At 44.9% G+C, this 22910-nt stretch overlaps 1 protein-coding gene across 7 annotated transcripts in view; it reads left to right on the top strand.

Moving 5' to 3' along the window:
• Positions 1-22910, top strand: part of EXOC6B (exocyst complex component 6B) — a 606916-nt gene that overhangs the window by 354203 nt on the left and 229803 nt on the right. For 2 of the 7 annotated variants that reach the window (XM_043983595.1, XM_043983596.1), the window contains exon 19: positions 9815-9844. The exons of the other annotated variants lie outside the window; for them this stretch is intronic. In XM_043983595.1, coding sequence (XP_043839530.1) covers positions 9815-9844 — 30 coding nt within the window. The remainder of the gene's footprint in view (positions 1-9814; positions 9845-22910) is intronic. 7 annotated transcript variants of the gene reach the window in all.

Raw genomic sequence — 22910 nt, 5'->3', positions numbered from 1 at the left:
TCTGGTCTTTTCATTGACAGTGCTTGAAAATCTTCTATTTCAGTCAATGTCCATTTTTTTCTTCTGAAGGATTATCCTCTTTTTTGCTAAATAGATTATTCTTGGTTGTAATCCTAGATCCTTTGCCTTCCAGACTATCATATTCCAAATCCCCTACTCCCTTAACATGGTAGCTGCTAAGTCTTATGTGATTCTCACTGTGGCTCTCTGGTATTTGAATGGTTTCTTTCTGGCTGCTTGAAGTCTTTTTTCCTTGACTTGGGAGTTTTGGAATTTGTCTATAATATTTGTGGGAATTTGCATCTGGGGATCTCTTTCAGGAGGTGATTAGTAAATTCTTTCATTTCCTGTTGCCCTCTGGTTCTAGGATATTGGGGTAGTTTCCCTTTATGATTTCTTGAAATATGATGTCTGATGTCTTTGCTCATGGCTCTCTGATAGTCCAGTTATTCTTAAATTCCTTGTCATTGATTGATTTTATAGGGCATTCTTTTGATTTTGTTTTATTGTTTCTTGATGTCTCATCAAATCATTAGCTTCTACTCACCCAATTCTAATTTTAAAGGAATTATTTTTTTCAATGAATTTTTGTGCTTCTCTTTCCATTTGGCCAATTCAGCTTTTTAAGGTGTTATTTTCTTGTTTGCCTTTTACCAAGCCAGCATGAGCATTTGTGAGCTTAGAACCAGGAAGGACAGTTTGCCTGGCCTTTCTGCTGACCTCATTCCCTCTGTTTCCCCACATGAAAATATGGCATTTTAGGCAGGTTAAAAAGCAGTGAATATCAGCTAGTTAAGTGTTAAGTGTCTGAGGCCGGATTTGAACTCAGGTCCTCCTGACTCCAGGGCAGGTGCTCTATCAATGCCCCACAATGGCTCATTTTGGAAGCAGCCACATTAGACCTTTGGGACCTTAACTCTTGTATATAAGATGTTATTTGATTGTTATCACTACCACTAGAATGTGAGCCCCTTGAGGGTAGGGACAATGTTTTGCTCCATTTTTTTTGTTTTGTTTTGTTTTGTTTTTTGTATCCCTGGCACACAATAAATATTTACTGACTGAAAAAAACACACAAAACAACAACAAAAAAAGCAGTGAATATGAGGCAGTGAGGTGGTGCAATGGATAAAGCACCAGCTCTTCAGGAGGACCTGAGTTCAAATCCAGCTTCAGACACTTGATACTTACTAGCTGCATGAACCTGGGCAAGTCACTTAACCCCCATTGCCCTGCAAAAAAAGAAAGAAAGCAAGCAAGCAAGCAAGCAAGCAAGCAAGCAAGCAGCAGTGAATATTACCAACAGAAAGCATCAGTATGGTATATGGAGGTGCTCTGGACTGGGAGTCAGGAGCCTGATTTAGAGGCCTGTCTCTATCCGCAGCTAACCATGGGAACACAGGCATGTAACGTGGCAACTGTGTCACATTTTTACTGAGTTCCTACTATGTGCCACACAGTGTGTTTTGCCCTGAGGAATCCAAAGATGAAAAAATATCACAGCCTCTCTTCTCAGTGAGGTTTCTTTCTCCTGAGGGCACGCAGCATAGGCACAGTGAAATGTGACTAGAAGACAGAGGAAAGGTGACAAAGGAAAGGCGTGTATTCAGTTCCAGTGTCTGCAGGAGTCTATGGGAATGGGACCGTCTGGGCCCTCTCCCCGATGGTGTCTTGACTTGGAAGACTTTCTCAAGTGGGAGCCGCTGGCGGCACGAGTCTTGACAGATGTTTTGATGGATGTGCCAAAGTGAGGAAATCATTTTAAATCCCTTTGGCCTTTTTCATGTCCAGGTGTATGCAGTGTGTGCACTAGATAACTCTCAACAGATAGAAGTGCCCAGGGCTGAGGGAAATGGGAATTGTTGGTACAGTGTGAAAAGAGAAGCGCCCTCCTGATGCAGGAAGGAGCCAGTGAGCAGATGCACTTGTCCCCAGCCTAGCCTCCAGTCTCTCACCTGAACCTCCAGAGGCTGGTGGAGTTCTCTTAGCAGGTTTCCATGTTCACGATGATCCTGTCAGGTCGGCCATTCCCTCCAGCTCGCCTTTGTCAAGGAGGAACCTTTAGGAGCCATCAGAGCACCTGCTGGGTGAAGCTCAGACACTCCAGCTCACATCCCAGTCTCCATCTCCTTGTCTAGATTACTCCTCGTGATCATGGGATGTTCTGGCAGGCCAGCCCAGACCTGTCTCCCCACTTCCCCTGCCCCTTCTAATTCCTTTCTACTTCCTAGGTCACTGACTTCAGCTCTGCCAACTGTCTACCTGAAAAGTGAATATCTGGGGGTATTAGGGTGTTACATATGTTTACTGCTCCTGTGCTGTTCACAAGATGGATGTTTCTTGAGTTTGCTACATTGAAACCAACAAATTATCTCCTTATTAGTGTGGGGCTTGGGCTTTGGGCTTAGGTAATAATCGTGAATCCCTTTGGGGAATTTGTGCTTCTTTTTGGTTTGTCTGTGTTTGGGATGATTATTTAGTATTTCTACTTTTTTTTGACCTGATATAATAGCTATGAAGAATCTGTAAGCAGCTGTTCAGTCTGCTGTGACCCAGTTAGTGACTTCTTTGTCTACTTAAATGATATGGCCCAGGTAGCTCAGCTGTTCCCTTAGTTATTCATTAAGACCTTGAGCTTATTAAAGTTGGAACAGTGAAGGTATTGTCTTCCCAGCCTAATATTTGTAGTGAGGCCTGGAGTGGAAGGGGGATTGAAACCTGAAGGTGAGAGCACTTAGTGGTTTCTCATCAGCCTGGAAACTCCCTCATTCTGAGCACCATCAGACTCTTCCCTTATGACCCAGCTCCAGTCCAGCCTCCTCTGTGACCTTGCCCTGGTAACTGCAGCTCTTTGTGATCACGCCCCTTCCTTGAATTCCTCCAGCTTTTGCTTTCTCTGTGGTTGATGTGGGGGTTTGGGCATATCACTGCCTCAGCACCTCCATGGGCCCCAATTTAGCAATCAAACAGTCCATCGACAAGTGTTTATATGGTGCCTCCTGTGGACCAGGCAAAGGGCCATGCTTGTGGTTATACATAGTCCCTCCTTGGAAGGATCCCAACTTCTAATGGGGAGAAGAAGCCTTTCCCAGCAGCCTTAGTGACTTCCCTCTGAGATTGTCTCTCATTTGCCAGATCTATAGCTTGTATGTAAAGAGTTGTTTGCATGTGACTGTGGGGTTCTGGAGGGCAGGCCCATGTTTCTACCTTTCTTTGTCTCAATCCTGTGCCTGGCACATAGTAGGCCCTCAATAAATGCTTGTTCCCTGCTTTTCCTTGGCTCTTCTTGTTCATTTCTGATCTAGCTCATTGTCCAGCCCCTTTTTCGGTTAAAAATAGATGTCACTGTCACCCCGCTCTATGGATCATCCATCCTTTGTTTGGACAATAGATGTCTTTCATCTGCTTGCTCTTTTCTTTTCTCCCTGGAGAAACCAGCGGTTTGATTTACGAGCCTCCGCAGTGTCCCGTGGTCTGGGGCTTGTACCATGAAGAAGACATCGTGACACACAAGTAGGAGCCCCTGGAGGAATCTCTCTCTTGGGGTTGTTGACTGGGTGTCCTCTAGGCTAGTGCCCGACTCCATTGAGGAGCACGCGGGCTTCGTTTGGTATTTTTAAACACTCGATATGTGCCAAGCCCCGCGGTGAGTGCTGGGAGCACAAGGAAAGGCACGAGACAGGTTCTGTCCTCAAGGAGCTCTCCCACTAATGGGAGCACCCACAAGACATAGGCGGGTTATTGGGGAAGTAACCAACAGAGAAAGTGCTAGAATTAGAAGAAATAGGGAAAGACTTTCTGTAGAAGGTGGGATTTTAATTGAGACTTGAAGGAAACCAGGCCAGTCAAGGGGGCAGGCATGGAGGGGGAGCCTGTGGAAAGGCCTGGAATTGTAAAGTGGTTTAGTTGGGAGGCCTGTGTCACTAGGTAGAAGAATGCATGTCAGGGAGTAAGGACTAAGGTGGCAGTGTAGACAGGGGCCACATCATGAAGGGCTTTGAAAGCTGGACAAAGAACTTTATTTTTGTTCCTGGAACTGGTGGGAGCCACGGAGTTTATTGATGGGAGATGATGCGATCATCAGACCTTTGCCTTAGAAAGCTCTCATTGGCTGAATGGAGGATGCATTAGAGTGGAGAGAGAGCTGAGGCAGGCAGACCTCCCCCCAAGCAGGCTGTGGCAGTAATAGAGGGAGGAGGTGATGAGGGTCTGTACCACCGTGTTGGCAGCGTTAGAGGAGAGAAGCGTACATAGTCCAGAGAGGCAGCAAAGCTGAAATCAATGGGTGTCGGCAACAGCTTGGATGTGAGGGGTGAGAGTGAGGAATCCAGGATGACTCCCAGGTTGTGAGCCTGAGGGACTGGGAGGATGGTGTCACGCACCCCAGTAATATAGGACAATAGCAATAGAGGAAGAGGTGGGGAGTGATGAGGGGGAACAATAATGAGTTCCATTTTGGACGTGTTGAGTTTAGGGTGTCTACAATCCAGGATGTCTAATACAGAGTTGGAGAGTCAAGACTGCAAAGTCAGCAGAGAGGCTCAGGCTGGATTAGTAGTTTTGAGAACCATCAGTCTCGGGATGATCATTGAATTTGTGAAAGCTGAGGAGATCACTAAATGAAGAGGGGAAAAAGAAGCAGGCCTAGGGTAGGGCACTGTGGAACATCTGCAGTTAGTGGGCAAGACTTGGATGAAGATCATCCAGCAAAGTAGATGAAGAAGGGCCAGTCCCTTAGGTAGGAGAGCCAGGAGAGAGTGGAGCCCTGAAAATCTGAAGAGCAGAAATTAGTACAGAGAAGAGGGTCATCAACAGGGTCAGAAAATGCAGAGGAGTCCACAAGGATGCCAATTGGGAAAAGTCGATCAGGTTTCCAGTTACAAGATCATTTGATCCCTTTGGAGAGAGTTGTTTCTGCTGAATGATGAGGTCAGAATCAAGAATTTAAGGATTTCAGAAGACAGTAAGAAGAAAGGAAGTAGAGGCACTTCTTGAAGCCTTCTCAAGGAGTTTAGCCTCCAAAGACAGAAGAGATGAGACAGTAGTTAGCAGGGATGGAGGGATCAAGGGAGGGTTTTGTGAGGATGGAGTCATGGGCATGTTTGTCGGCAGGAGAAAACCATCCAGAGGGAGAGATTGAAGTGAGTAGGAAGGGGACCAGTTGCACCTTGGCAGCAGGTAGAGCCACCTCTTCATGTGAGATGAGATAGAGAGTGGCAGACAGTGAGACAGTGAGAGGAGAGGAGAAAGAGGAAGGAAGGGGGAGTTCACAGTGATTGGCTAGAATTATTTTAGTAAAATATGAGACAAAGATCTCAGCTAAGAGTGTGTGGGGAGGAAGAGCCAAGGGAGATTTCTGGACAGATGAAAAGGTTTGGAAGAGCCATTGTAGAGTGGGATAGCTTGTTAGAGAGGTAGTAGGACTGCCTAGTAGCGGTGAGAACCTAACTGAGAGTGTGTGACATAAATTTCAGGTGGACCCTGTCCCAACTGGCAGGAAGGGGTAAGGGTGGAATGAGGTAGGTAGGGTGTGTGTGTGTGTGTGTGTGTGTGTGTGTGTGTGTGTGTGTGTGTGTGTGTGTGTGTGTGTGAATGAGGTAAAGGTGTGGGTGTGTGATTTTCTCCACCATCCTTAAGCAACAAGTGTGTGGACACAGAGGTGGCTAATGGAGAGAGAATGATCACTATCTGCCTGGGAGTGCCATTAATGTCTTTTAAGGAATCTCCTAGTACTTTGGGCATAGGCATGGTAGATACCCTGTTGGAAAACAGTGGGTGTTTCTCTTTCTAAATCACAGGCAGTCAGTAAGCACAGTAGGCCCTTTCAGTCAATTGTAGGACTGTGTATCCTGCTGTAGACTATCATTTACGAAGGGCTCCCCTCTCGAGCTTTCATTGAAGATGCCCCTAATATCTGCATAGATTATTCTTTTAAAATGTTTCCAGGCACAAGAAAGTGGGAAATGTCATAGTCATTGTTGATATTCTCATGGTTACCTCTTTTGGGGAAATGCCCACATAAGAAGTTGTTTCCCTGCCCCAAGCCTTTTCTCCCCACCCTTTCGTAGCCTCCAGGAGAGGCCTTCTCTGTGTATTGGTCTAGTCCATTTATTCACATAATAGGCAGAACAAGTAATTATAGAGTGGTTGATTGTTTTTTCCCATATTGATTTTCTTTTTTTGCCATTTTTCCTTGCTGTATCAGAGACTATGAGGTTGGAGTAAAAATGTGGTGGCTCCACTGTCATTGATGGGGAAAGAGAGTTTGTTATAAAAACCTAAAGACATTGCTTTTTTTGTTCATAGACCTGTTTTCATCTTTAAAATGTCCTTTGGATGACTTCTTGTTTTTTAAGTTTGATCTCTCTAAGCTTCCTTTTTTCATTGGAGAGGTGGGAAGGCAGCCTTTTTTCTTAAGCTTGGTTTTTCTCCTCCTCTGTTTCTCATGTTTATGAGGCAGTGCTATTTATAATTATCCAAAATCTTCTTCCAGAAGAGTTTACAAGTGAATTTATGATTTAGCTGTTGTTGCCTTTGGCAACCATTTCTCTACACTTGACAAGGAAACAGGTGTTTGGTGCCTGATCTAGCTTTAGGCTTTCAAAATTTCCTTGTTGGATGGTGATGTACTGTTTTGGGTACGGTATGTGTCAATATCTGTTCTTTTATCCATTTCCCATTTTTGTCACTGACAGCTTATTGGATCAAGAAATTGGAGTTCTTTCATTTGCATGTCGTATCTTATTTTTCTTCTAGTTTGGTAATAATTTTGAATTTTATCTAATAAGTTGTTGGTCTTACTATACACAGAAGACTGATTAGAAAAGGACTCCCATTTGCTTCTCGTCTATCAAAATCTAATTAGTTTCCTTTTTTGTGATGTCATTTGGCCCTCTGTTTCCATTGCTTTCTGATTCTTCTTTTAAAAAGTATTCATAACATAGGTGTGAAGTGTCTGAGTAGTATGCAAATCTTTAAATTCCTTCTTTTCATATTCCTTACTTCCAACATATTTTTGCCATCCTCAGTTATCACTCTTATTTGCACTGAAGACGTTGAGTATTACAACATATTGATTTTATTTGGAGGGATTTGTTGAATTTTATAGGCTTTCTCTACCTTATGTGTAAATAATGTTACTGCATAATCTGCAGTAGTTTTCATTGCATTCTATTTGTAAATTCTTATCACAAGTACAGCAATTCAAGACAACCACATGTTGTTTCCATTAAATATTGTTTCTTTTTTTCTTTGGAGGAATGGTGACACCAACTCTGCTCACTTTTTTATTTGCCTCTCCATGAAGGATTCAGGTGCCCCCTTTACACTGGGTTCTTCCTTTTATCTTCTGATTTTATTTGTAGCCAAAATGTAAGCATCAGATTCTCTTCCTACCATAGACTCTCTTCTTGGCCACTGGATCAGGAATCTCACACTTAGAGTTCCAAGAGGCAGAGTAAGGACTGGGGATGTCTTTAACCACCTGGTGATTCTTAGCCCTCACTGCTCCTTTTTCTGCCCCTGTAACTATTCATGCTGCATGTTCCAAGGGCTATTTTGTACTTTTCTTTGTCCTCAGGTCACCCAGCCCTGCTAATGATGAACCTTTCTGTTCATTCTTGTTATTCCTTGGACGGGGAGAATCGTGGGTGGCAGAGGCTTCCATGCATAGCTAACACTTGCAAACCTTAACGAACTATGGTTCTGTCCATGCCCCAAAGGGGGGTAGGATCCTGGAAATAAGATTTATTCCTTTACTCCTCATGCCGTGCTTGATGTGCACAGGTTTGGTCCTGTGACATTCAGCATTGTGCATGCTTTTGTGTGTGTGTGTGTGTGTGTGTGTGTGTGTGTGTGCGCGCGCGCGCGCGCGTGTTGGGAGGGGACGGGGCTCTGGGAGGGAGGTCACTTTGTCTTTTTTTCCTTCTCTGGTGGCTCTTCTGCAAACTCACTTGGCTTCAGCTCTTCCATTTCATTTGAGGGGAGGGAAGGCCTGGGGGTGGGGAAGGAAAGCTATTTTCTCATGTTCCCGAGGAAGGAAACGTTTGCTGCTTGGGAAATTACAGCTGGGTCTTTATAAAGTACATTTTTACGTCTCTGACAAGATGGCAAATTTGGGCCTGTAAATTGGAGCCAGGATCCCCCAGTGTATCTCTCACACATGTTGCAGGGTGAGGAGTTCACGGTTAAGTGCACGGAGCTCTGGCGCGCGCCCCTGCTCTACAGGACTTTCATGGTGGTTTATAGCCACAATTTTAAAACGGTCTAGTAAGTGCCCCGAATGTCTCCAAACAAATAACACATTATTGGAAATCAGACAGAGCGCACTCTTGCCCCAGGAGGCCCCTTCTCTGCGAGCTTGCTGTTGACGAGATGTTTGGGTGTGTGGGGTGTGGGTCCTATTCCAGGGACCCCCGAAGCCTCCTCCGAGTCAGGGATTCTTTGATGTGCATTCGGGCCTCTTTCCCGAAGATTTCCATGTCATTTTTCAGGAGGCAGGATCCCAAGGAGAGAGCTCTGTTGCCCACATCTCTGGGTAAAGCAGGGATCACCAACCCTACCTGCTGAAGAGATGACGTGGCATGTTTTGATGAAGTCCTTTGTTAAGGGGAATTGCTTGTTATCTTTGGTTCATGCCGGGTTCCCACAGACATATTGATTTGTTGACTTTATGCCCCTCCAAGATGGAGACTTTTGTCAACACCTAAAGTGACTGTCAGACTAACAAAGCAAGGAAGTTTTGTGTGTGTGTGTGTGTGTGTGTGTGTGTTTTCCCCCTCTTTTGCTGGACTGTTGTTTTTTGTTTTTAGGTTTCCTTTCATCCCTGGGTAGGCTTGTGTCCTGATAACCTTTTCTGGAAGGTAATCTCAGGGTCAGGAGGTGACAGGGACCTGCAGAAGGGAAGCCGTCTTTCCGCGGGCACAGACCCCAAGCACACAGTCTCAAGTAGTTCTGCTTGAACTCTTTGAAAAAGGAGTTTTCTTTGTGCTGATTTTTGCCAGATGGTGCATACAGATTGCAGCTGGAGCTGGGTGAAGTCTCAGGACTCTTTGCTGGAACTCTTTGCTTGGTGCCCTGTTGACCATATCCACATATTCTGCTGTTGCCAAACAGATGCAGTGACCCCTGCAGCTCCTGCAGTCGCAGAGAGGTCCTTTTAAGAAGGCTTGGTTTTCTTGATTGTCTGCCACATGGGGGAGGAAATAACTTTTTGCGTCGCTTCTTTAAATGCAGCGTCCCTTTTGTTAAAAAAAAAAAAAATGCCAAACCACAGTGGAGAGCTAATTAAACACAGCATCCATCAGTCGACTGGCTTGTTTTTCTTCCACCCTGTTTCTGGCTACCCTTGTTGAGAACCTTTACCCAAGAAGGGGTGCAGTTCTAGCAGGGAAGTCTCAGTGTTCCAACCCTGTTCTCTTGGGACATGGAACCTTCCATGACTGTGCATCCTCTCCCTGTCATTGTCTGCCTCCTTCTTTCCATGCCCACAGGAGACTCTCCTGTCTGTTAGTTTCCCAGGAGGACCATTGGTGATGTTCCAGCATGACCCAACATCATGTCATCATTTGATACTCTCTATGAACTTGGAGAAATTGCATGTTAAGGTTTCCTAGGACAAATGGTTAAAAATGAAAAACCCTGAGATATTTTCAAGGAAACTGCAGGCCTGTGTGTGTTGTACCCTTGTCCCCAACTCGTATACAAATTTTCCCCCCAGAAGAATCCATCCCATTGGCCATTGTGGAGTCTATTGCCCTTTGTCCCTTACTGCCCCCCCCCCTTTGATTCACAATCACTCTGTTGTCCTCCCTAGGGGAATGTTAGTGCCCACTCAACAATGTCGGTGAGTATGGCCTCTGTGTTGTCTCCGTCTGCTATGCCCTGCTTTATAGCTCCAATAGTAGAGGGTGCTTTGAACCAGCCATGGTCTTTACTGGGAGGTGGGATGGAACAAGGGAAAATGACAAAACTAAAAGCAGAAATAGTGGCGGGGGGGGAGAAAGTCTATTCTCTATGGTCAAATAAAGCCTTCTTTTTGCAAAGAAAGTCCACTTAGGAGGATATTAACGTCCAGTGGCCCAAAGGAACATGATTTTGTAGCAATATAAATTTCTAGCCAGAATGATTATTTCTTGGGAGCTTTTCTTAGATGTATGGGACACATCAGTTATTCCCACTGTGGCATAGCAAGAAGAACCCTAGATTAGGTTTCAGTAGACCAGGGTTCTATTCTCAGTTATGCTGTGAGTCTGAGCCTCAGTTTCTTCATCGGAAAACGTAAGACTGGATTTTCTCTGACAGTTTCTGATGTAGCCTCCAGATTCTGTGATATAAATATTACAAGATAGATGGATGACATCAGTTATATTGGGTTGCTTGGAGATAGGAAAGGCAGCGTCAGGATCTGTGTTGAGTATTCTCTTTGTTCATCAGTACTTTATAGGGTCTGTGGTATTGTCTTCCATTTATTTTGCTCATCTGCCCAGGCAGGAGGAGGGGAAGCCCCTTTCCCTTGGGGCCATTAGCCTGCTTCCCAAGTGGAAGATACCAAGCCCTCGATAGCCTTTACTAAGCATGTACTGCACGGCGGGCATTAGGTTAGGTGGGATGCCAAAACAAACCAATTCACCCTCCTATCCTAGAGCTTGCATTCTATGCAAACATGGATGTGAATAAATGTATCTTTGATGAGTGGCTCTAAGAAGCACTCTTGTAACCCCGGCTTCTGTCCCACCCACCTACAAACGTGGCAGGTTTGCTTTCCCTGAAGAGAAGGAGGGCCAGGCACGGTTGTATTGGTGCAGCTAGCTTGCTGACAGCCAGGGACACTGCTTGGGACCTGATGTCTGGTTCAATGAATGCCTCTAACTGTGCCTCCTTGTGCTTATGACATCTTCTTCCTTAATCCCTATCTCTCAAACTAAGACGTGGTCATGGATAGTTCATGCGTAGCATCCATCCCAGCCGCCTCGTGATCCAGTGTCACTCACCCCCCGTCGGAGTTAACAAGTGAGTTCTGTGTCTGTGTCATTCCTGTACCAGCATCCCTTGTGGGAGATAGACTGGAAGAGGTGCCGATTGGGTGGTGAGGAGCTCAAACATGTGTCAGCTCCCACGCTGTTGAGCCTTACCACGGGCTCACCATCAGGAGACTTGCCGTGCTTCCTGTCGGAGAGAACACGTACTCCTGACGTTCTCCTGGACCCTGGGAGTAGCGGTTAATGTGATTGCTTTCAGCCCGAGGACAGAGAAAGATTCTGAGAGAGGGACTTGTCTTCATCTCCAGAGGCCCAGCTCTTACTCTCCCAGGGCCTTACTCACTTATTCCTCAGGAATACAGGCCCTCCTCCTCTGGAGCGATGGGACAGGGGACCGCTCTGCACTGTCGAAGGCTTTCCTCAAAGCAATAAGCCAGGTGACGGGGGAAGCGAGGAGTTTGTGATTGAGTGATCAGAGTCGAAGTTCTGATCAATACTAACTTGCTTTGTGTAATCAGGGGTAATCCTGGTCCTTTCTGGGCCTCAGCTTCCCTAGATGGAAAATGGAAATAGTGGCTAAAGTGCTTTGTAATTATAAGAGCAAAGAGCTAAGGCTGCCCCCATGTGTAACATGGGATTCCTGAGTCAGCTTGTAAAGAGAGAAGAAGCCACAGTTTTCCTTTGTCCAAAACAGGAAAGGGCCCCAGAGAGTAGGAGGAGGTAATGCTTTAGATGGGACCTCACCAACCATGGTAGGAAATTGGTACGATTTTAACCTCCTAAGGTTTTTTCTGTTTCTTAAACAATGACTGACCCAACTGACCCTGTAGCTCACTAATGTTGTTAGATGTAAATTTTAGCTGGTATTTTTAAAAATTGAATGATATTTTCTCACTCTCCCACCTCTCCTCCCCTCCAATGAGAATTCAGCTAGTCTCTTAACCCTGCTCCCACCCCCACCCCCCAAAGTCACAACCTTCAAAGAAGAGTCATGGGTGGTAAAACCCACAAGAAGAAAGCGTCTTCCAGATGTAATTGGTGACCATTCCCCAATGCAGGTGAAGCTCGTAAGCAGGGTATACTCAGCATATGCCTCCTCTGGTATTGTCCCAGTTGACTGGGGGGGAGTGGGTGGAGGTTTTATATGTTTCACTGTGGGATTAGGGAGCTTAATGAGAAACCATTAGTAATGCACTTTATAGCTAGTGCATGAGAAATAATGTTTCTGTTCATGATGAGCACTGAGCCTTGTTTGCGACTTGTTGAGCAGTGCTCAGAGTGCCCAGCGGTGGGGAGCAACCTGTCTAGCCAGGCCTCCCCACAGACTTTAGACAGAGATCTTGTTTATTTTTATTTACATCTGTGGAGGATTTGATAGTGACCCTAAATGGTTGCATTTTTTCCAGTGTCAAGCACTCATCACAATCTTTAGTGATAATAATAATAGAAATAATAGAAACTAGTGTCTAAATAGCCCCTGTGATGTGCAAGACACTGTGCGAGGCACTTTGTGAATACTCCCTGATCATTCTTCTCAGTTGTTCCCTCCCTTCTCGTTGCTTTATTCCGCCGGGAGAGAGAGTAGCCTATGACTCTGCCCTCTCCCAGAAGCCAAAAGATGCCGTAGATGGTGGGGATTGGTGTGGCTTTCGCCAGGAATCAACCTAAAACCCGAATTGAGCCACCCCCCAAAGGAACAGCTGTAAAAATCTGGGCAGGCAGCGCTCCGGGAGCCGGCAGCGCTCCGGGAGCCGGCCCCGCTGGAAGTCACATGGTTTTCTTTGTTACACAGCGCCCCTGACACAGGCTTGTGTGGCCCTCTGTGGCCCTGGGTGATGTGCCTCAAAGACCCCAGCATTGCCCCTGGTTCAGAATCGCAGAGAAGGACCTCACCAGGGAGCATCGCTTTCTGGCTTTCATTTCATGGCTCGCCAGCCACGAGAGCCCCACTCCCAAAGGGAAATCAAGGTTTTCTTGGGAATGCGTGGTCTACAAAAGTCGGTCTTGTTTAGGACTGGTCCAACGAGGGAAGCATTCCTCATGCGACAGAGAACCTGGTGAAATCCCAGATTGCTTTCCAGATTTCTGTTCCTCCCCCAGCATCATGCCATGCCTTTAACAGTTGCGCATATGATGTTTTCTTGCTCCCTCACAAGGCAATCATTCCTTCCAGTGTTGGAAACCTAAAGCTGAAGCTAAATTGGTTACCAGAGAGAGCTTATAGAGGCAGCGTGTCCCAAGGAATAGGCTGTATTTAGTCAGGAAGACTCGGCGTTTGCTGGCTGCGGGAGCCTGGACAAGTTGTTGAGCCTGTCTCTTCATTTCTTCATTGGTGCCATCTCAGCCCTTAGCACATAGTAGTTGCTTAATCAATCCTCGTTACCTTGTTAACTTGCCTGTCAGATGGAGAAACGACAGCACCTGCTTCACAGGACTATGTTGGGCTGGAAGATAGTCCCGTCTGTCCAGCATTGGCTAGCCTCGATGCCCTGTATGTCTTGGAGCTGCTTTCATCCATCTCTTTCTTAGTCTCTGTCCCATTTCCCTGGAGTGTCGGGAAGATATTTAGTGACTGGAGCAGACCCTTCAGGGGCCTGAAGTCTCTTTGGGCTATAAGGTAGAGAAGATGTGTGCGGCCCTCTGACTTCCCTTTAGGAAGGGCCAGCTGCTACATTGTCTCCCAAAAAAGGGGAAGCATTGTCAGCTGGGTCAGGGCCATATTTCGGGAACAACGTATTTGCTAAAATGGGGCCCCTGCCTCGTGACAGCGAGAGTGCTGAATTGGGAATCAAAGGATGTGTGTTCAAATCTTGCTTATGTGACCTCAGGTAAACCATTCCCCTTGCCTGGGCCTCAGCGTCCTCCTCTTTAAAATAAGAGCATTGGATGTAGAAGAACGTTAAGGCCCCTTTCCATTCCAAATCTCTGTTCTTAGAGGTAGCACAGTGATAGAGCTGGGCCTGGAGTTCAAATCTGGCCTCAGCCCCTTACTAGCTTTGTAACTCTGGGCAAACCATTCCCTGTTTGCCTTAGTTTCCTCAACAGTAAAATTCTGAGAATCAACTAAAACAATATTTGTAAAGCACTTAACACAGTACCTGGCACATAGTAAGTGCTTCCTCCCTCCCTCCCTTCCTTCCTCCCTCCCTCCCTTCCTTCCTTCCTTCCTTCCTCCCTCCCTCCCTCCCTCCCTCCCTCCCTCCCTCCCTCCCTTCCTCCCTCCCTCCCTTCCTTCCTCCCTTCCTTCCTTCCTTCCTTCCTTCCTTCCTTCCTTCCTTCCTTCCTTCCTTCCTTCCTTCCTTCCTTCCTTCCTTCCTCCCTCCCTCCCTCCCTCCCTCCCTCCCTCCCTCCCTCCCTCCCTCCCTCCCCCCTCCTTCCCTCCTTCCTTCCTTCCTTCCTTCCTTCCTTCCTTCCTTCCTTCCCTCCTTCCTTCCTTCCTTCCTTCCTTCCTTCCTTCCTTCCTTCCTTCCTTCCTTCCTTCCTTCCTTCCTTCCTTCCTTCCTTCCTTCCTTCCTTCCTTCCTTCCTTCCCTGAGAACAATTCGAATTTTATCTTCTAAAGACTATGACTTGAAAAGTCAGGGGTTTGTCATCTCCTATTTTTTGTAATGTTGTGATTTGTCCATTTATTACTAAGCTCATGGTTGGTTTAATACAATTGAAATTTGATTTAAGGAGGAAAAAAAATAACAACCTCTCCTGAAAACTTCATCACAACCCAATCTTACCAAAGTTCTAATAGAAAAAAGATAAATGAAATAGTAAAAAACAAACCAAACCCAACCCCCAAATCTTGGAAAATGAGATGAGAAATACAAACTCCAAGGGGATGGGATTCAAAACAAATGGACAGTCTCCTGCTCCTGTACAAAACTTCCCAGAGCTCTAAGAGGAGGTAAAACGAGATTGTTTTCCCCTTAGGCTTAAATATAAGTGAAACCATAGTCACGTCATCCTGTGCTTATCTCTTAGTTCATCTGCTGGCACTGTGAAATCTCCTAGGCGTCTCCTTATCATGTGAATGTGCCAGAGGATTCTGCTACCACCCCATCTCCTCCAAGCGCCCTGAGCCATCTCTCCAGCAGTCACTATGACAGCAGCAGATTTCCTTTGCAAACGCAGGCCAGACCTTCCAGGACGAGAACTTTGTCTGCATCCCAGCACCAGCCTCTCTTTTCCCAAGTTTCTAAGCCTGTGCCACAGCCAGGATCTGGCCACACCTTCGACTTGTTCAATGACAAGGACAGAGACACACACACACCAAACATCATGTTGCTTGGGCCAGAGGTCCCAGGTGAAGGACTGGGTAGGCTTGCAGTAGTTGTGGGGAAATAGATGAGCTAGGGCAATAAGGAAATTGTGAAATTCTCCCAGGACAAAAGAAAAGGATTCTCTTTTAGGTACTTTCTGAATTACTACATCTATACACATAAACTATATACTTATAGGTTTCTGTTTCTTGGAGGCATCAACTACTCTATGTGATCTTTACTACAAGTGTTGCCCCTTTTCACATGTGAGGAAACTGGCGTTCAGTGTGCTGATGTGACTTCTCGATATGACTAGGAAATAACAGAGCAGGACAGTAAACTCAGATCGACAAACTTCCCGTCCAGTGCTTTTTCCACTTTCAGGTCTAAAGCTCACTAGCCCGGGGACACAGATAACTTTCCCTTATCCTAATAAACCTCGTTCTCTGAAATATGGACCCCGTTTGCCAAGGTCTGCTAACCACTCGTGAAGTAGCTACTGGAAGATTTTGAGCATAGTTCTCTAGTTCCCTGTTAACCTTTGGGGGGATGGGTTGTTGTGGCTTTTTGTTTTTTAATTTTTCAAGGAACGTTAAAGTGGCTCCGTTTTTTGTACTTGGTGTGGCTATTTGCACATGACATTGTGCCGTTTGCATCAAGTCCCAGAACTCCTAGAGGAGAACTATAATTACAGGGGCAGCTAGGTGGCACAGTGGATAGAGCACCGGCCCTAGAGTCAGGAGTATCTGAGTTCAAATCCAGCCTCAGACACTTAACACTTACTAGCTGTGTGACCCTGGGCAAGTCACTTAACCCCAATTGCCTCACTTAAAAAAAAAAAAAAAGAACTATAATTACAGAGAGGAGTTGCCCTCCACCCTCATCTGAAAGACAAGTAGATGGAGAATTTCTACTGCCAAGATTCCAGTTTGCATTTGGATAGACGACCTCCGAAGCTGCCTGTCTGAATGCATACTCTGTTTGGGATAGCAGTTGTGGTGCCACAGTTGAACGAACAGAAGAGCTGCAGATTCACCTTTGGGAAGTTGTAAAGTTCCTTTGCTGATTCCAAACTTTCCTTGAAAACGAAGAGCCATCTTTTTAATACTAATATTCTGCTAGGTTATTATGACAGTGAGACATGGAATAAGGTTGACACTAAGGAACTGAAAATGGCCACAGAGGTCAGTGGCTAGGTGTGTGATGAGCAGGCTACCAGTATATAATCCACGAGGAGCTTTGAAGAGCAGAGTAAAAGATGTCAGCGAGATGTTATGAGGAGGAGACAAGTCGGGCTGTTTGGGGGGTAAAAATCAGGAAGGACAGGCGGGTAGCCAGAGTGCTCCATGGGTAACGTAGCAATGTCAGGAGGGAGTAAGGAAGCTCTTGAGAATGTTGGTGGCTGACTCCCTCTGCCATCCTTTGGTGAGGACGCAGAAAAATTTGAGTTCTTTATGAACACCTTTAAACCCCTTTTCATCAGTCTCATTTTCATAGAAGCAGCAAGTAGATATAGAAAGTTCTCAAAAGACAGTTAATTGCCTTGGTCAGACTAAGACTCCTACCATCATACATATTCATCGGTATAGCTGCTTCTTAGAGAAGCTTGTCATTGAATTTATCAAAGGTCGGACTGCCTATTTGCCAGTCGTTGGAAGCTAAGACATTTAGAAAAGGCAGCAGCCTCTGCATAATAACTTGAGTTCTACGGAGACCTCCATTTCCCTGGATTTCTCCAGGACTTAATTCTCATGAAATATTCTTCTATTAAAACCATGTGATGAAATAGACTTCAATAAGGTAATCAATGCAATCCGTTTGGACTTTAGGGTTGGAGAAGTCTCCACTAGTCCTGCTCTTAGGAGTACTGTCATCTCTTTATTAAACCATGGTGCTAGCTATTTGAGAATAATAGAGGGCCCAAACCCTGCCATTAGGCAGTTTTTTTGTTTCCAGTATGGCAGCTGCTTTGTATTTCATGGAAAATCTCTTCTTTCCAATGGAAAGAATGTTATTCCCAAAGGGAGCTCAGGGGAGAAACATAAGCCACAAAAGAACAGCAGGAAATGTCATTTTTTTTTCTCTGCGTTCCAGTCCTGGTGCTTATTGATAATTGGTGAGGAAATAGGTTGGATTGGCTCCCACCCATCTGAACCCCCTCTCACCCTTACTTAGCATCTTTCTACCTGAGAACAAGAGGAGCCCAATTCTAAAGGACTAGCCATTCCAGAGTTTGAGGTACACTGAAATGTGGCGTCACAGCCTTGTTTCAGTGGCTCGATTGCACATGTTCTGTCTCTTTACAGTATGGCGAGGGAGTGTTCGTTGTGTCATTGATTCTGAGCTCTTACGCTTCGCCTCAGTGTGACAGTGGGGCATCTCTTCTTTGCCCCTTGCATGGTACAAAGTGTTAACTTCTTCAGAAATTGTGATATTCAGGAATATTTTTAAAATATTCCTTAAAAAAATCCTTATTTTAAAAAATTGGTTTTTGTTCAGAAGCAGTTTTGGCTTGTTGGAAACAGCTGCATGATTTGCACAATATAGTTCATCCCATTCTCTTCTACCTTTTTGATTTGGGGCTCAGCTCATTGTCTGTTTAAGACAGGTATAGTCTGATGAACCAACTCAATGGACTGCACATTCAACTGTGTGCAATGACCTAGGCAGACATACTTAATTTGCCAATTTTTTGTAATATCACCAAGATGGATTACTAGTCTGATGTCATTTGAGTGGTCCTCACTGAGACGGCCCTGTATTGATACAATTGGTATAATTGATTGATCAGCACAGTGTCATCTACAGTCAGGAGCACTGGGACACCTTCCCCATCCATAGGGAATCTCTCTCCAAGCTGGATTCTGCAGAGTGGTGAATATCACGAATACCAAATCAACATTTGACAAATGAGTAAATAAATGAAGGCAGGCAGGGGACTGTAAAACATATGACGGTTTGAGGGTCCTTCGCAGCCTGGCTAATGATTAATCATTTGTCAACAGTGGAAATGCATAACAACAGACACCAGTGAAATTTGGCCCCATGATAGGTCACAGACACTAAGCAGGTTCAGTGTACAGACCCACAGAAGCCTCTGCGGAGCTGACTGGCAAATGTGTTAGGACCAAGAAAGTGTCAGGACCTGACAGAAGCAGCTGGGATGTGCTAGCCTCTGCTTCCTTTGAGAAGTGAACCTGGCCTATCAAGCTTCACGCTAACTGACTGTGATCTGAATCCAGTCAGCATTCTAAGAGTTTGTATAAACGCTGTGACTCTTTGGGGTTCTGAAGTGTGAACTTGGGTTTCTAACTGGGGAATTTGTGGTGGTTTAGCATCAGGGCCCCTATCAACCTTGTGTGTTACGCAACCAGCTTCACCCTTCTTGAATTTGTCATCTATGCATGACCTGCCTGGGAAAGCAATGGGATTCTATGGGAATAGTCCTTTTATCATGTACGTATGTATGTATATATGTATTTTGTATCTCTTTTTAATTTTTTTGATCATTTATTTATTCATTTATATTATTTTTCTAGTTAGTTAGTTAGTTGTTTGGTGGGGCAATGAGGGTTAAGTGACTTGCCCAGGGTCACACAGCTAGTGAGTGTCAAGTGTCTGAGGTGAATTTGAACTCAGTTCCTCCTGAATCAGGGCTGGTGCTTTATCCCTACACCACTAGTTGCCCCTCTTTTATTATTTATGAGTAACTAGAAACTTCTAGTTAAGAAGTATTCTGTCATCTTCATTGTCGACATTGCTATGTAAGGGTCCAAGGGTACAGTGTGTCTGACTATGGTTGATCAGGACAATCTGAGCTCAGAAGGCTCTACCACAGGTAGAACACAAATGTTTCATATGAACGTTTGGAATGGAGATGTCTTTAAATTTGTCCATCTCACATGTTTTGAGCTCCTGCAGTTCTGTTTCACTTATAAAGCACAGGACTTTCTTTGATGCAGGGATGCATTCTGGTTGGATATTGTGCCAGCTTCTCCCTTGTATCACTTCTTCTGACCTCCATGTGAGTGCTTGCCTTGTGTGAGTTCTCCATAAATAGTCTTTTAGGGAAACATGTCAGGCGTACTGGATAAGGGTCCAGTCCGTTAGTGTTGCACTCTACAGTAGGGTTTGAATGCTTGGCAGTTCAGCTAGAGAAAGGATTCAGTGGCTAATACCTTATCTTGCCAGGTGATCTTCAGAATCTTACTTAAGACAATTCTGGTGAAAATTTGTCATAGAATAGACCAAGTCATTTTTGTCTAAGTCTGTGTTTCTGGGGCACTCTCCATTAACATCAGGAAAGATTGCAGTACCTTTATAGTATAGGATGCTTTTGACATACGGGTAGCTTATGTTTTGGGGATGCTCAGTGAGTTAAGTTTGTTTTCCCACAATGAAATCTTTATCCTAAAATCTAGGCATTTTATGACATGGTATTTGTTCATCAATAAGAGAAAGAGTTCAGACCGGTCATTTACTAGACCATATTGATATAGGTATAACTTCATCACCAGGAAATTCAGAGTCCTGACCTTTCTGGTGCATGCTCACATCTTCCTTTGCTATTCATTACTGAGCTTGAGATGCAGCTTGCCTTAGTTGTCCATATGGATTCCATAGTTCGCCTTCTCCACTAATGGAGATTTTGTTCATGGCCAGAGTTTAAAGCAGCAGCCATCAGATGGTTCTCTTTTTTCAGCTACCTGTAAAGAAATTAATTGTTATTTGAGGTTTTTATGCCTCAGTGAGCACATGGCCTGGGGCTCCGCAACCGACGGTGCTCCACCGACTGGTTGTAGCCGTTGCCAGGGCTCTGGCACCTCATGTCATCACCACCTGCAGACGCTACATGGGTCTGCAAAAATTATAATGATTGGAAGCCTAGTGAAGGCCAGTCATGTGACTGTCGAGCAGCCATCCCCATTGTCTTGGTCTGTGTGGGGAGTTTCTAGGTTTGGGGAGGAGAATTGGGCATTCTAGGTGGAAGCTGGAAAGCCACAGGCGTTTTGCTGCATATTTTCAGCTGATTCCTGGGCGGTGGTATTTTTTCAGGTATTATAATTTCCCTTTCCCCATTTTATTTCCTTTCCCTTATCCTACTGATCCTGTTTGTGTTTGTTTGTTTTTTAAGTTCATTCTTGTTAAAACAAATTCGTTCTGTTATTGAGGGAGGCTGCCGGTCTCCTTCCTTGCCCCAATATATGCAGCGAGCTGCTTAGCTAGCACTCCCCAAGAGGCAGCACAAGTGTGTTCAGTGTTATATGGAAAATAGTATCCAGTGATCTGGATCTGATGTTGACTGAAAATCTCAAGAATTGAAAATGACTGTCACATAGAGAATGATGAAGGAGACATAGGAATGTGAACAGGCTGCAACATAGGACAGAGAAGAACTTTGAAAGGGAAGAAGAAAAAGAGTCCTTGGGAAATGTGGGAATGGAAAAAAGAGATGGGCTGGTCATGCGGCCCAGCAAGGCCTTGGTGACAGATCCATAGACCATGTGCTCCTTGGGATTCATGTGATGTCAAGAGAAGGAAGGAGGTCGCTGTGAAACCAATGCCTGAAGGAGGACACGGACAAGGGTCACCAAAGATGTTCAGATCAATGTGTTTGGATCTTGCATTATTGGAGGGCATAGGCAAATCAGTGAGATCACTGATCAATTTAAATATTCACCCTTGTCTAGAAAAACCATTTTGCTATAGCTTCTCACAGCCTGCAGCCCAGGTTTTGGCCAAAGTTTTGAATCTTCTCTGTGGAGTCATTAGCTGTCTACGGTATTCTTTGTGGTCTTTAATCTTTCAGTGAGTGGTATTCACTTGGTACTTGTGGGGACCAATTTTTAATTGGGGAGTGTTAGCTAAGCGGCTCGCTGCAATATTGGGGAAAGTAAGGAGACCGGCAGCCTCCCTGAAAACAGAACAGGATTTATTTTAACAAGAACGAACTGAAAAAATAAAAACAAACCTTACTAGCTGTGTAACCCTGGGCAAGTCACTTGACCCCAATTGCCTCACTAAAAAACAAAACAAAACAAAACAAAAAACCAAACACAAACAGGATCAGTAGGATCAAGGGAAAGGAAATAAAATGGGAAAAGGGAAATTATACAACCTGAAAAATACCACCGCCCAGGAATCAGCTGAGAATACACAGCAGAGTTCCTGTCGCCTTCCAGCTAGAATGGCAACTTCTCCCCGTTCCCAGAAACCCCACACAGCCCCCAACCAATTGTCTGGCCGCTCTGACAGTCACATGACTGCCCTCACTAGGCTTCCAATCATTATAATTTTGCCAGGCCCATGTAGGCATCGGTGAGTGGTGCTGACATGAGGTTGCCAGCGCCCATGGCAACGGCCTAGAACAGTGGTGTGGAGCACCGTGCAGTTTGCAGAGCCCCAGGCCAGTGTGCGCCGAGGCATAAAAACCTCAAATAACAATTCTTTACACGCTCTAGACTTGAGTATGAGTGCTGGCACTTTCCAGTACTTGCCATATACTCTTCACCAGAGTCTGGAGATCATGGCTGGTTGTAGAAGGTTGGTTGTATCCACACAAACACCTCATCGACTCTAAAGCCAAACTGTTATGTAAGAGATTTCTGATCTATTTTGGATAGTCTGTGTGCTGTAGTGGACAAGAGTGACGGTAGTCCATCTCATGAAAGAGCATTGGATTTGAAATAAAAAGTTTGGATTCAAATTTCAGCTCTGTTTATGGCCTCATATTGGAACAAAGAGGGCAACACAGATCTTTGAGATGGGGCTCCTTCTGGCTCAGCTCAATACAATAGGGAATATTGGATCAAGGCACTTGATCTCTGAATGTCAGCTTCCCCATCCAAAAATGGGAATGGGATTGGCTTTGTCAAAGGGTTCCTTGAAGTTTATATGGTGATCATTGTAATGCCTTGGAGAAAGGTAGCATAAAGCAAGTGAGTAAAGTTTCCTATTCTTCAGCATGGAGGATTTCATCAAGCCCAACTAAGATGATGTTATTATGTCGAAACTCAGGGAAAACCATCAATTCAACATTAAACTGAAAGCCATGATAATAGCAAGCATTTACAGAGAGAGATTAAAGTTTTGGAAAGTTCTTCACATGCAAGTTCCCATTTATTCAAGTCACTGAACAAGGTGGAAGAATTCTCATAAGCATTCTAGGATGACCAGTTGATTCAAGGCCATTGATGCTCTCTGACAATGCATGCATTATGTTTAGACATTGGTAATATGGGCAGAGCCAGTGACCATATTGTAGACTGTTAGTTGTGAGTGTGTGTGTGTGTGAGTGTGAGTGTTTTTATGGGTGATGTTTTTTGTTTTTTGGAACCTATCTTTTTAAAACATTTCAAATGGATTGAGATGGCGCTTCGGTGCCCCAAAATTGGCACACAAAAATCGCTAAAGCTCATGGATTTCCTTAATTTCAAAGTTTAACTGATTGACGTTGAGCGCATCTGTTTCTCAAATTGGTTGTTCCCCTAGCATCTTAATATCCTGACTCAAGAGGGACTCTGTTTGGTCTATGTGGCATTTGTACACATGCTTTGTCTTCTTTTCATTAGCTAACTGGGAGTCAAACACTCAAACTTGAGAAAGTGACTTTTTTCAGTTGTGGATAAGTACAAAACTGGCTTTTTGGAACCATTCGTACTGCCACAGTCTGAAAGAAAAGC

The sequence above is a fragment of the Dromiciops gliroides genome, chromosome 2 (genome assembly GCF_019393635.1).
Source record: "Dromiciops gliroides isolate mDroGli1 chromosome 2, mDroGli1.pri, whole genome shotgun sequence".
NCBI lineage: Eukaryota > Metazoa > Chordata > Mammalia > Microbiotheria > Microbiotheriidae > Dromiciops > Dromiciops gliroides.
The sequence above is the reverse complement of the archived record's forward strand: the minus strand, read 5'-3'. Positions and strand labels throughout refer to the sequence as shown.